General features: G+C 34.7%; 1 protein-coding gene across 3 annotated transcripts in view; it reads left to right on the forward strand.

The window, feature by feature from the left end:
• LOC129940379 (band 4.1-like protein 5) overlaps window positions 1-13,621 on the forward strand; it is a 52,944-nt gene that overhangs the window by 31,948 nt on the left and 7,375 nt on the right. For 2 of the 3 annotated variants that reach the window (XM_056048698.1, XM_056048695.1), the window contains exons 7-9: window positions 7,435-7,554; window positions 7,727-7,881; window positions 13,380-13,519. In XM_056048698.1, coding sequence (XP_055904673.1) covers window positions 7,435-7,554; window positions 7,727-7,881; window positions 13,380-13,519 — 415 coding nt within the window. The remainder of the gene's footprint in view (window positions 1-7,434; window positions 7,555-7,726; window positions 7,882-13,379; window positions 13,520-13,621) is intronic. The other variant, XM_056048696.1, reaches the window with a different exon arrangement.

The raw sequence follows: 13,621 nt of genomic DNA on the forward strand, positions 1-13,621 counted from the left end.
CTACGTAGATCATAGACCGTAGATACCTGCAACGAGTTTAGTTTATCATTTTGTTACTAATTTGTTTTTTGTATCTTTATTTTTGTCTTCGTAGTTTTGCTTTTGTAGTGTTGTTCGTTGATTCAGAGCGCGCTCATTGGTAATGTGTGAAGTGTAAGAGTGTTATTTTGGCTTTTATTTTTATTTGTTTAACTAATGAGATCTTAATCAAAAAGAAGATAGATTACTATCATAATTTGAATAAACAATACAATTAATCACTTTTGTTGACAGAGAGTGAGTGACTAGGTTTGTGTTGGGTTGCAGAACTAGTTTTTTTTTTTAAACTAGAAAGTCCAATAAGTAGAAAAGAAAACTTTTAAAGCATTAATATTGTTTTATTTTATGTCAAAATGATACATGTAAGTTATGTTATACATAATGTGCAGATTTAATATTTTAAAATCTGATTATGGTAAACAATCTTCACTTCGTCCAACAGATTCAAAAATGTTTGTAGGAAGATGGAATAGTTGTTGATGGAAGAGACTTGGTTGATTGCTGCGACTTTTGAGGAAATATGCGAAATCTTAATCATCTTGTGCAAATAATGCGATTGAGTTTTTGTTTTTTTTTTTTTTTGGAAAACTACTATTTCTTCAGAGACCCTTTTGACTTATAAACAGACAACAAAAAGATCGATAGATTTTTAAAATCCTTTTAGATCTTTTTTTCAGCTCTCTGTTTAATAATTGATTAAATTTGCCGTAAAATTCTTTAAAAATTTCTGCAATGCATACTTCAAATAATTTTAGATTTGTTTAATTATACAAGTGATCTAACTTAGTAGTAATAGTTTTCAAAATTACCACTTTATAAAATAGCGGTTTTCATGAATCCCTTTTTCATTGGATTAGTAATTACCTTTCGAATCGTTCAATACAAGTTGTATTGGATGGATTCAAGTCTGAAAACCACAAAATAAATGCAGGTGTGACCCAGGGCTCTGTTCTATCTCCAACACTTTTTCTTATTTTTATTAATGATCTCCTGTCTGCAACTTCTTATCCAATACATTGTTTTGCTGAGGATAGTACTCTTAGCTTTCCATATACGTTTTCATATTTACATCCCTCTTCTTCGGATGTGGAACTGCAACAACAAGATATGATAAGCTCACTAAATTCCGACCTAAACAGCATTGTACAATAGGGAATAAAAAACCGAATGGAATTTAATGCTTCTAAGAACCAATGCTGTCTTGTATCGTTAAAGCGACGTATACTTCCCTTGCCATTATCCATAAATGGCACTTGCATCGAGGAGACTGGACATCTCGATATTCTCGGTATGTGTATCACCAACCAGCTTTTTTGGAACGATCACATTGTCGCCAAAAATGCCGCAAGATGTTTGGGTTTTCTAAGGCGATGCAAGAAGTTTTTCTCGCTCTCTGATCTGGCTGTTATCTACAAGACTTATAATGTCCAAAGCTTGAGTATGACTTTCATATCTGAGTTGGTTCTAATGCAACTTATTTAAGTCTCTTGGGCAGTATTGAACGTAGAGCATTTAGATTGATTAGTGATATTACCATCATAAGATCATTTCCGTCGCTTGAACATTGTCGAAATGTTTCTTGTCTCACCCTCTTTTATCGTTATTTTAACGGTTTATGCTCTAGAGAAATAGCCAGTTGAACTCCTCCCCTTAAACAGTTCAACTCTAATACTCGCGCTTCTAGGAATGCTCATCAATATACCCTCGAGCCCAACTTTGGTCGTACTGTCAAGTGCAGAGATTAGTTCTTTAGCCGTACTACGCGAGTGAAGTGAAAAAAGATGTCACAACGTGCAGCAAATATATAGGATCCGGTTGACCCACACGCTAGAACTAACCTTACCATAACTTTTGAGCTGCTGCTGTGGTACAGGGAGATGGTTCTGCCAGTAATAACATATGGATCCGAGACCTGAGTGCTTAATAAAAAGGACTTTTAAGTCTTAGACGCGTTCGAAAGGAAAGTCTTGCAAACAATTGTTGACTTCTTATGTCAGGAAGAGATAGCGTAGACCAGCACGCCCGAAGCCGTTCGCGTTTGGGATAAATGAGGAGACTTGTTTTATGAGGTCGATAATAATGATATTGAAGAGAATATGGAACCAAAAGCTATATTTTCCCCAAAAAAAGGTTTTGTGTGTTCTCAACTCGTAAAAAGAAATTTTTAAGACCTTACTATTATGGAAACTCTTAGTAATTTTGTCTTGTTTTCCTTCATTATATTTTAAAGTCTTAGTATCCCATATTTTTTATTAGTTGGTATACGTCCAACGCCAATCATCATTTTCCCGATAAGGTAGTTTGGCCCTATCCACCTTCAACAAGTGTCCCCCCTAATTAAAACTTCCAGTTGCACGTTCCAGTGATTCGATCTTTTGGTCTACGCCAGCAGGCATATAATTGTTACAGGAGGTTTTCTTAGCAGATTACCTAAGTCCATATGAGCAAAGTGATATGCCCGCCGGAGTATACCGATATTAATTGTTATCACAATTTCTGATTCGAAGTATATAACATTAGTTTATGTTTGACGCATGTCTGAAATCATCACAATTCCCTGCAAATTGTTTGGTTTATAAATCTATGTAAAGTTGGCTATATTAAGCTCTGTTGGATTGTTGACGTTCCACGGTTCTGCAAAACTTAGTGAACCTAAATTTTACAAAAGCATTTTAGCCAAGTGGTGCACAGCTTTAGGTGATATTTTTGTTTCATAATGTAAGTTTGTTGGGCTTTTAAAATTAAGTGTACTAATAAATTGCTCAGTGAATTTATTTCAAGCTAAATTTTGGTAGATTTTTGGAAGTGAAGCCAAATGGGGCCTGCTCGGGGTTGAATATCTTCAGAAAATTTCTTTTAACGAATACAAACGATACTTCGAACACAAATGCAAATACATATAACAGTATCTGCTAAGAAAACTTAAAAATATGTTTAAAATTGTGTTCCTTAAAACAAAAATAGTCTCAAAACGGCTCATCTTTGAATTTTGTGTACCTACGTTTAATAGAGTTGGAGAACAATTGTATTTTCATTTCTAAAAGGGTTCTGTCATGAAATAAACTGTATTGTGCTTATTCTCTGTCGTGCTTAAATAAATTGATAATGAGGAGTCATTACTGTGACCCAACATCCCTTAATTTGGGGTTTGGAGGACTGTTGTTTGCGCAAAATCAATTGCATTTCTACCACATATACGTTGCAGTCGTTCTTGACTCAAGTTGTCTGCATTACACAAATAAAAGACATACAAAATGACGTTACACCAATCAAAAACTTAAAATGCTAAAAAAAAGAATTTCCGGTCCACCTCTTACTTGGATTTATTTATTGTTAGGGCAAAGGATATTTTTAAAGGGAACTGTAAAATTTTAAAAGATATGGGCAAATCAGTTGGTATCATCGGGATCCGCGGAACATGTGCGAGTTGACCGGCCAGGAGACTCGTAATGATAGTTGCTACAATCACATTATCTCTTAATTCTTTGATCAATAGTCTTTTACCATGATGACGCATATTTTGAGGGCTTAAATTTCCTAAAAGCATAACAGGCGTACCTATTTTTAATTTAAGTTCATGAGATGGCAAGCCAGCAGGATTGAGGGAATTTAAAAATTCCTGTGAGTAGTGCACTGTTTCAAGTTTCGAACAGAGCCAATGGAAATTTACTGTAAGATTGTTGATGTTGGGAAAGACTGTGTCTATAAGAATTTCAAGACTGTGAACAGTTTAAGCCAATTCAATATCCAACAGTACTTGGGAGCTGTTTGAAATTGGATAAGTAATTTTTCCGTCTCCTAATTTAAGTATATTTTCTGAGAAATTACCACCGCGGTTATTGCATAAATGTGCTCTCATATTCGTGTGCAAATTGAGAGCTTTAATTGATAGCCATGATTTGAGGCATGTTTTAATAACGTCGGCATGTGTACCTTTTGTTACAGTTAGAGTTTGGCCAAAGTCTCCAGCGAAAACTAAAAGTTACGCCACCCATCATATTGCATGAGTTTCTTATATCTTTCAATGTGCGGTCCACTGCCCTATGGCATTTGGTGCACTCACCCCAAACAATCAGCGACGACGTGTCCTGTAAGAGCTGGACCATTTTTACGGATTGAGCATACAGACTGTTGATCTAAAGAAACAGCCAAATGTAATTTAAGCGTAGAGTGAGCCGTTTTCCCCATCATTTAATAGGGTTGCAGCAATTCCTGACGAAGCCGCTTTTCTTCCGCATAATTGTACTTTTGACAATATGTACTAAATTGGCAAGAAAGGTCTTACCCGTGTTACCGGGCGCGTCCAAAAACGTATTTAACCAATGTTTTTTCCACATTTTCAATAATACTAACTAACTTGGTTAGGTTTGAATTGACCAATTCTGACAACCCGTTAACATCATACGAGTATGTACGGCACGGTATGGCTTCAACTAATTTTTGTGAGCGATTCGGAGAAGTTAATCAAAAGTCTCCTAAACTTTTGTCATTATTCATTGTCTTATCAGGAATACTCTTGGCAGCGTATGCGATCAAAGACATTTTATGCCTAATTTTTTTACACCTTCGGTGGATTTTAATAGGAATTTCTATAGATTTCTATAGTAATCTAATACTAAATATATCCTATGTTAGGTTAGGCTAGGTTATAGTGGCTGTCCAAGATGGAAACGGACACACTTAGGCCAGTTTAATGATCGTTAAAGAAGAATTCTCCTAGGTAATTCTTGCGTTGCGAAGAACTGTTTCTTCCTCTTCCTCGTCCATACAGCTTCTGCAAAAGTCATTTGAGAATACGCCTAGTGTCGTGGCGTGCTTTCCTGTTAGACGGTGTCCGGTTATGACACTTATTATCGAGCTTATATGCGATCTGCTTAGAGAGAGAGAGCAAGAAACTTGAACGTTTGAAATCCAGCGTTGGTCAGATGTTTTGTGTGACTTGACACGTGGTGATGTTGTTTCACCTGGAGCCTGCCCTCCTCACAGCGTCTTGCATTAGCAACAGTTTACAAGTAGCGATGCCAGTACTTGCCAAACGTGGTAGGATGGGCTATACTGTACCGTTCCTGGCGAGTTCATCTGCCTTACAGTTAGCTGGAATGTCTCTATGGCCCGGCACCCAGCAAAGGTGAATATTTAACTGTTATGCCATCTGCATTAGAGATGATCGACAGTTATGGATTGTTATAGAGTTTGTAGAGACAGAGGCCAGAGATTTGATAGCGGCCTGGCTATCAGAGAAAATACGGATATCAGATGTTGATATCACGTTTCCTTTTAGCCAGGACAAGACTTCTTTTATCGCCAATAGTTCCGCCACGCTACAATGATTAGGGAGGCAGAATGAGAGACTTAATTTCAGTTGTTCAGAGTACACACTTCCGTCTTCCAGGCAATTTCCTATCTTCCCAAAAAGATCTGGGAGGTATAGAAATCTTGAAATTTCTGTCGAATTGCAGTTGGGAGATGGTGTAGTCTGTGTGCTCTGGAATTGATTCTAAATACCTAAGAATAACGGAGTGGCCAATGTTGGTGTAAGTCCACTGCGACGAAGCTTTGAGGCGAATAGCAGAGCTTGCAGCTACTTGTTTGCTAAATATGTCAAGAGTTGTTAGTTGGAGTAAGTTGTTCAGTGCCACAGATAGGATCGCACGAAGCGATGCACTTATACATAGGCAAGCTGAACGTTTGACTTTATTTAATTTGTCACTGTTTAAAGCTTTCTCTTAAGCAGTTCACCATACTGCCACACCGTACGTAAAAATCGGTCTGAATACCGATGTGTATAGCCAATGCGTGATTCTGGGTTGTAAGCCCTATTTATTACCAATAGCTTTTTTGCAAGAAAAGAGAGCTACAGTAGCTTTTTTGACTCGTTTCTCTACGTTGAATTTCCAATTTAGTTTTTTATCTAAAACAAGACCCAGGTATTTAGCCTTGTCTGAGAATTTAAATTGGATTCCTTTAATATAGGGAGGGTTGACAATAAAGCCAAATCGGTTTTGTCTGTGTTAACACCCAGTCCACACTGATCAGCCTAAAGAATTAGTCTGTCTAAGACATTTTGTAAGAGTTCTTTTAGGGTGCTAAGATGCTTTCCTGAAACTGCTATAGCAACGTGCGTCGTTTGCATATCCTAAGTTACTCAGCGATAATGTAGCGTTCTAAAGAAAAAAGAATTATTAAAATCGGTCCAGTACTTTTTGAGTTCATTCGTTACATACAAAAATACATATCTTTCCTCTTTATAATATTAGTGTAGATAAAGATCCATTTCCAAATTCACTTCAATTCAATTTTCTCTCTCTAATAAATCAAGTTAGATTGTGTTAAACATTGAAATCACTGCCAACAAGGGAAGCGGTACAACTGTGTGAAATATTTTTAATTATATCAGAAGTAATGTTTTGACACGCATTAATTATGAACATTTGTGACCTCTTAAATACACAAGTATTGAAATGAAATTAAAAACATGCTACGAACGTCGATAAAATCAACAGTTTTTTAAAACACACTGTAAGATTTTATAATTTATACATGGCTTTTAATGCAAAACTATATCTGAAAATTATAACTACGTGGTCGAGTTAATAATCCATCTGCCATCTGCTTCCCACTAAAAATACGAATGAATTATCTGAACCAATTAATTCAAGCAACGACACTCACTTTTTCCGTAATTTGTAATCTTTGAATAACGATCTATATCACGTACATGCGTCTACCTTCTACATTGTGGTTTAAATCCCACCTATAAATTTCAGTAAATTGTTATGAGTGGTATGAAGAAGACAATTATTGTTCTCTAGAATAATTTAATAATTGTTTCCTTTTTTTAAAGGATTCACTTTCTTGAATTTGGATACCCATCTTGTTTTTATAAGGTACAGTTTATTAAAATTATAACAAAAAGAAACACAATCTACAATACATATTGTATTTTCTTGTCAAGAAGGCAAAACACAATCTATCTAAACGCTTCTCTGAGTTCCCTGTTTCAGAGCAATTAGCAGAGAACAAAATTTCAAAATACATGACAAATGGACCCGATGATGATCGCGTTGCGTTAAACAGCTTACCGATAGCGATAGATGTCGCGCTAAATAAACATTTGGCAATTGTTCAAATTGTCTTTTACAGTCGCTGCTTGTTCTGTCCACTACTAATTATTTTCTAGTGTTGTTTTACAAAATAACAACTGTTTTGTTTTTTGTTGAATTTATAATTTATTCGTTGTTTCGGACAACAAAAGATTATACAAAGTATTATTATTGAAAATGAGTAATTAGTATTTGAAAGTTAAATTTATCATTTTATTTTTGCTTGTAGTTTATGACTTCTTTTAATGTTTTTTTTAATTATGTTTCTTGTAAATAAATCTGTCTTTTACAGCATAAAAAGTGGCTTATCGGATAAAGATAAGGAGCTAGATTCATTGCTTAAGTCTATTGTAAAAGATCCATCCCCATCAATCCTAGCTACCGAAGCAATTAATGATGCTAACAGTATCAGGTAGATAATATCATATAATTATTTGTTTTGTTATATTTTTCACATAATTCTTTTTTTTTCAAATGCTTTTTCATTATTTTTGTGTAGAAGCTTTTTTTGTAATATAAAAATAAATATTTGTTTACTTTTAATTCAACTTTCTTATTTATTTACATAAATAAAAACAAAACAGAGTTACAATTAATAAAACATCTGATATGGAACATAATACGGAAACTTTAAAGAGATTATCAAATAACAACGAAAAACCAAACAACCAAGTGAAAATGGCAAATGTTGGATCTGGAGCTCTGCCGCCTGGGCACATTAAGTGCAATATTTTGAAAGGTAAGAATGCCGGTTTATGCTGTTTTTGTACTTCGTAAAATTATTATTAAACTTATGTGTTCAAAACTTCTCGAATATTGATAGAATAAGTTAAAATTTAATGTGTACATTAGTAATAATAGTAACATGTCTACGTTTTTAGTTTCATCGAAATATTCATAGAGTTAATATTACTTTATAACTTCTAAGACGCTACGCTGTCTACGAGCCATGTTGCTGTAAGCATTCCCACAATAATGGATCCTGGTTTAGAGTGTTTAGTAAAATGCACTCTGTTCTCTTAGCCTCATTGGTTCCTGTTCCCACATTTGATGAATTGGATTCCGGAGACGCAACATTGATGAATTCTTGGCAATCTGTCCCGATGTAGGTGAAGTGCAATATTGGGAGTAAAACCTCCACAGTTTTTCCATTAGGACCCAATGTCTTCTCGATACTATATTTTCGATCCTAATAAATTTCAAGAGATATTTTCGACTTTATTCACGTTCTGAAATTTGAATGGAAAGAAAAATCTCTTGGGAATTTTTATCCACAGAGCCCCATTGTCATTATAATCAAAACTCTGTCAGTAGACTGTGCTGTTTGCGAGAGGAGCAGCCGTTACACTGGTGATCTCATGATTCCTGACAAAAACAATATTTACATCGTTTTCGAGCAATTAAGGTTATTGCGCTTGATATTTCGAGAGCATTTTATAGGGTTAAGTATTAGGCTCTCTTTTATAAAATGAGTGCTTTCGGCTTATATGAATCACCTCTTTGTTGGATTACACCAAGTGGTTTTGGGTCAACACAGAGCAGTGTATCCAAGTCTTAGTCGTACAAAGTTAGAGATTTTGTATTTGGAATTGTTTGTCGCGTATACGGGGATGAGTTTATCTTGGTTAACTTTCTTGTAGGGATGGTGGTATAAGTTCCATTGGTGTCTTATTTTGATCTTAGTTGCTTTTTGTATATGTTTGCTGTGGGTATTGAAGATGAATACAGGAGAGTTTTTGGTCGAATTAGCTGCAATATCAGCATTCGTTACTTTGAATTCCCACATGTCCAGGAATTCACAATAACACATTCTTTGGCGATGTAATTTGTTAATATATGATTTCAGATATCAGTTCACTGTTTTTTTGGGGTTTTGATGACCAATGCTGGCTATTAACCTGTTTTCATGTGTCACAGCAAATGAGTTTTTTTTTCGTTGACTTCGAACCATCAGTGAAGATAAACTTCCATCCATTGCTCGAAAGAGTTGGCGGTAGATGTTATTGTTTGATTTGAGAACAATTAAAGTGGTGATTCTCATCGGCTTTGTTGAGCTTTCTGATGATTAGATGAAAATAGTTTTCATCTGATTTTTCCCAACGTTTCGAAGGTGATTGCCGTCTTCTTCAGGGGATGTCTTTATTCACAAAAATGATAAAAATGTTTATTTGATACATACAAATATTATGTAAAGTGTACAAGTATGATTTAAATTGATTTAAATATAACAAAAACAAATCAAATTTAAAGCGCTTCCGATATTAAAGACTTGTCAACTGTTAAATGTAAAGTGCGATGACGCTTTTTTGACATTGTTATCTATTATCGAATTTTTGGATGAAATTAGTTTTGCAAACAGCTTAGTGGTAATTATAAATATTCTCTCCTCAATATTGGTTAGCCCTGCTTCTTCCAATATATTCGTTGAAAATTTCAAAACCTCGTTTTAAGCCCTCTTCTTAATTTTCGCTATGTAATTAATACAAATTAAAACAAACCAAAAACCAACTGCATATGTGCGTTGCTGATTTTATCTGATATTTTTGCGACAAAAACCGACGACTGTGCTGCTTATTTTGAGCCTCAGTAAGGGTTTGAAAGTATTTTTTTTTAATCAGAAAATATTAGAAGACATGTTAGAAGAGGCTTCACTATAACTATGCTGGTTTAAAAATGGAGTGCACACTGAACAGTTGATTTCGGAATTTTTTGCGATTCATTAAATATTTCTAATTTTTTTAGGCTACCTGATTTTGACAGCAATTAAAAAACCCACAAAAATGTCGATAAGAACTATAGTCTGAATATCAACCACCCAGTCACTAATATTTGCGTTGCAGTCAATTGAAGAGGCTGTCGAATTGACCCTTCATGGGTCACTATGGAAACGATTAGCATTTTTCTTGTTACTATGAAAAGCTAATTCATTTCGATTTTTCGAAATTTTTTTTCGAGTATAAATCACTAGAATATATATAGAAAGATATATGTATTTGTATATTTATTTTTAAAATAAAAACGATTATAGGTAGTTTTCTTAAAAATTTTACAATTTATTAAAACTTTTGTGTTACAAACAATTTTTTGATTTTTTTTTACTTGAGTAAACAGTAGCCCGATGATGAAACATGAGTTCTGAAACGCGTCGCTAATTTTATTTACATATATTAAAAAAAAATTGTTTGTAACATAAAAGTTTTAATAAATTGTAAAATTTTTAAGAAAACTACCTATAATCGTTTTTATTTTAAAAATAAACATACAAATACATAACATAGCAAACATGGAGACAAGCAACACGTCATCTATATAATTAAATTTCCTTACTATCTCTTATGTATGGTAGACCCATCCACAATAAATCCAGTAATACTGCAATATGTATCCCGGATGCTGACATTTCTTATAACACCCACTGTAGTTGTAGTACCAACAAGAAAAGAAGACGATGATTTAATTCCTCTCCAAATGTCCCGGTTTTGGCCAGTTTGAGAATGCTAGTTTTTGTAAAGGCATGATTATCAATGAAATAATAAGCTCTAACGATGAAGCGCTAAGAAGTCTTCCTTCCAGCCTTACTAGGGCCTCACCCAACAAACTTCTTCATCTAGCTAAGTCCTAAGCTAGATGTCTCCAGTTTCGCGCTCCAAGTTGGGTGAGGTCACTTTTCACTTGTGCGCTCTACCTGATCCGTAGTCTTCCTCTACTCCGCTGTTCTGTGGGTGTAGATTCGAAGACCTTTCGGTCCGGAGTATTGGTGTCCATGCGCTCTACGAGACCCAACCATTTTAGTCATTTGAAATTTACCCTTTTGACTAAGTCGTCTACGTCGCTGTGCAGCCCTTACAGCTAGTCTTTTCATCTTCTTCTTCACTCTCTTTCTATGCATACGGGACTTTAGATCACACGAAGAACTTTTCTCTCAAAACGACCCAAGGTGCTTCTTATCCGCTTTTGTCATATTCCAAGCTTCTGCATTGTAACACAGGACGGGGATAATGAGGGTCTTAGCCCAAAGAAACGGCGGTTAGCAAGAGTTATTCTTCGTTTGATCTCAGCGTTGGTGTTGTTTTCTTCGTCCATAGCCGAGCCTAGATAGACGAAGTCCTTTACTACCTAAAAGTTACGTCTATTGATGGTGACGTTTTGACCGAGACATCGGTGTTGTAAATCCATTCTTGATGACATCATGTAGTTTGTTTTGCCCTCATTAACCATTTAACCCATTTTTTCCCATCTGCCTCAATACTCATAAAAGGCCCAATCTTGCTAACTACCTTGCTGGCTGCCATCAGGCCTGATGGAAAACTCCTGAAACTCGACAAACTTATAGGAAGACCATTTGGTCATTCCAAGCGAAACCTCAAAATTCTAAAACACTGAATTCTTCTTATTAGGTCAATGTCATCAACATATGCTAGTAATTAGACAGACTTTTAAAAGATAGTGCCTCTAGTGTTGACGTGTGAGCTATGGTTCTGTTAAGTTGTTTTCAACCTTTATAGAGCAGCTTAATTTCCATACTCCTCCTGCACAAAAGGACAAGTTTGGCGGGGATGCCAAAACTAGACATTTCCCTATACAGCTCGATGAAATCGATGGAAAAATGGTTGGGTTCGATTTGATGTTATAGCTGATATTTGTTTATAATATCCAAGCTTAATTTAATAAATGAGCTGAATTTAAAAAGTGATCCGAAACGATTCTGGAGTTTTACTAATTCTAAAAGGAAATCAATTGGCTTTCCCACTACGATGAATTTTAGAGGTGATAATTCTAGTGACATTAATAAAACTCTTGATTTTTTTGCTCAATTGTTTGAAATAGTTTACTCCATTTCCCAAGGAAACTTGCATTTTCTTTCTGATATATCCCCTAAAATAGTTTTTGGCTCAATATACTTACATTTATCTGTTGTATTAAATGGTCTTCAGAATCTTAAACACAATCACATTCCTGGTGTCGATGGCATTCTTGATCTTGCCTTAAAAAAATGCTCTAGTTCTGTATGCTTTCCATTGCAAATTATATTCAGCTTATTTTTATCGTCCGGAATATTTTTGGATAAATGGAAATCTTCTTTCCTGATTCCAATTTATAAGTCTGGTTCGAAAAATAATGTTAAAAATTAATTATATTTAAAAGTGAATTCTATTTATGATTACTTTAATCTCCAAATAGACCAAACTGGTGTTTGGTTAACTGTCTAAAACTTAATGTCAAGAAATGCTTCGCTATCTGCGTCTCTCTAGGAAACTCAAAACTTATGATCCCTGTTCAGAGAACTGCTACAGTAAAGGATTTGGTTGATTCCAAGTTTACATTTGTTCCGCACATGGATGCTATTGTCGCTAAATCCAACTCTATGATTGGTTTCATTAAAAGAAACTCAACTGACTTTTCGGATCCCTATACGCTTTCATCCTATATAACTCACTAGTTAGATCATTACTTGAGTATGCTAATGTCATATGGAATCCTTTCCAACGAACATTTTCGGATAGAATTGAAAAAGTTCAGAATCGTTTCACAAAATATGTGTTTTGTAAAGTGCGCTGGAATTTTTATTGAGATTCTCAAGCTCGACCTAATCTTCTGGGTCTGAAATCTCTCAAATCTCGAAAAACTATTCATGATATAATATTTGTGCGCCATATTTTATGTTATCATATAAAGTGTCCTAACATTTTATCGTTAATTTGTATTTATGCCCCGATTAGACCATTGAGAGAAAGATAGATACCTTCTTTTTCAATCTAAACATAGGATGGAAAGAATGAACCAGTTTTAACGTCAATTAGGGAGTTCAACGAAGTAATTAGTCACATTGACATAGCATGGCCTAGAAACAAATTCCAAATTGATTTGTATTATCTATTTTTAAGAAATTAAGCATTAATTGTAAATTATTTATTTTTTGCATATACTCGTACCTATGTATTTGTTCTTTTCTGCATTTGTTGTGTCTTTAGCTTGTAGATTAAATAAATAAGCTGTTATGTAGCAAAGCTTATTTGTGATTGCGCCTATCCTTAAAGTTTTGACAATATTAAAAAAAAAAAACAAAGCCCTCATCGTCCCCATCTGAGATACGCAAAAATGAATAAATAAATTATCGAGATGTTTATTGGTCTGCAACAAAAAAGCCTATTGAGCCCCTTCCGGCATATGTTTATTATTCTACAATTTTAATTTCAGAAATCATCAACTAATGTGTTTCACTTTTTTTTCTCTTAGCCCGAGTCGAAGAAGAACTTGGAGCAGCTAACAATGCTAAGCTAACAAATCAGATGTTTGTTCCTGCAGCCTCATCCTTGAACAACAGCTTATATCATTCCGATGGACCAGATTCTATCAATGCTACCTACATATCAGTCGTAAGTAACGTTAAATTTAATTTTCAAATAATGTTCTTAACTTATGTTAAAATAATTATTACTACCCAAGCGTGTAATAATATAATTAAATGCTAGAATAAT

The sequence above is a fragment of the Eupeodes corollae genome, chromosome 1 (genome assembly GCF_945859685.1).
Source record: "Eupeodes corollae chromosome 1, idEupCoro1.1, whole genome shotgun sequence".
Classification (NCBI taxonomy): domain Eukaryota; kingdom Metazoa; phylum Arthropoda; class Insecta; order Diptera; family Syrphidae; genus Eupeodes; species Eupeodes corollae.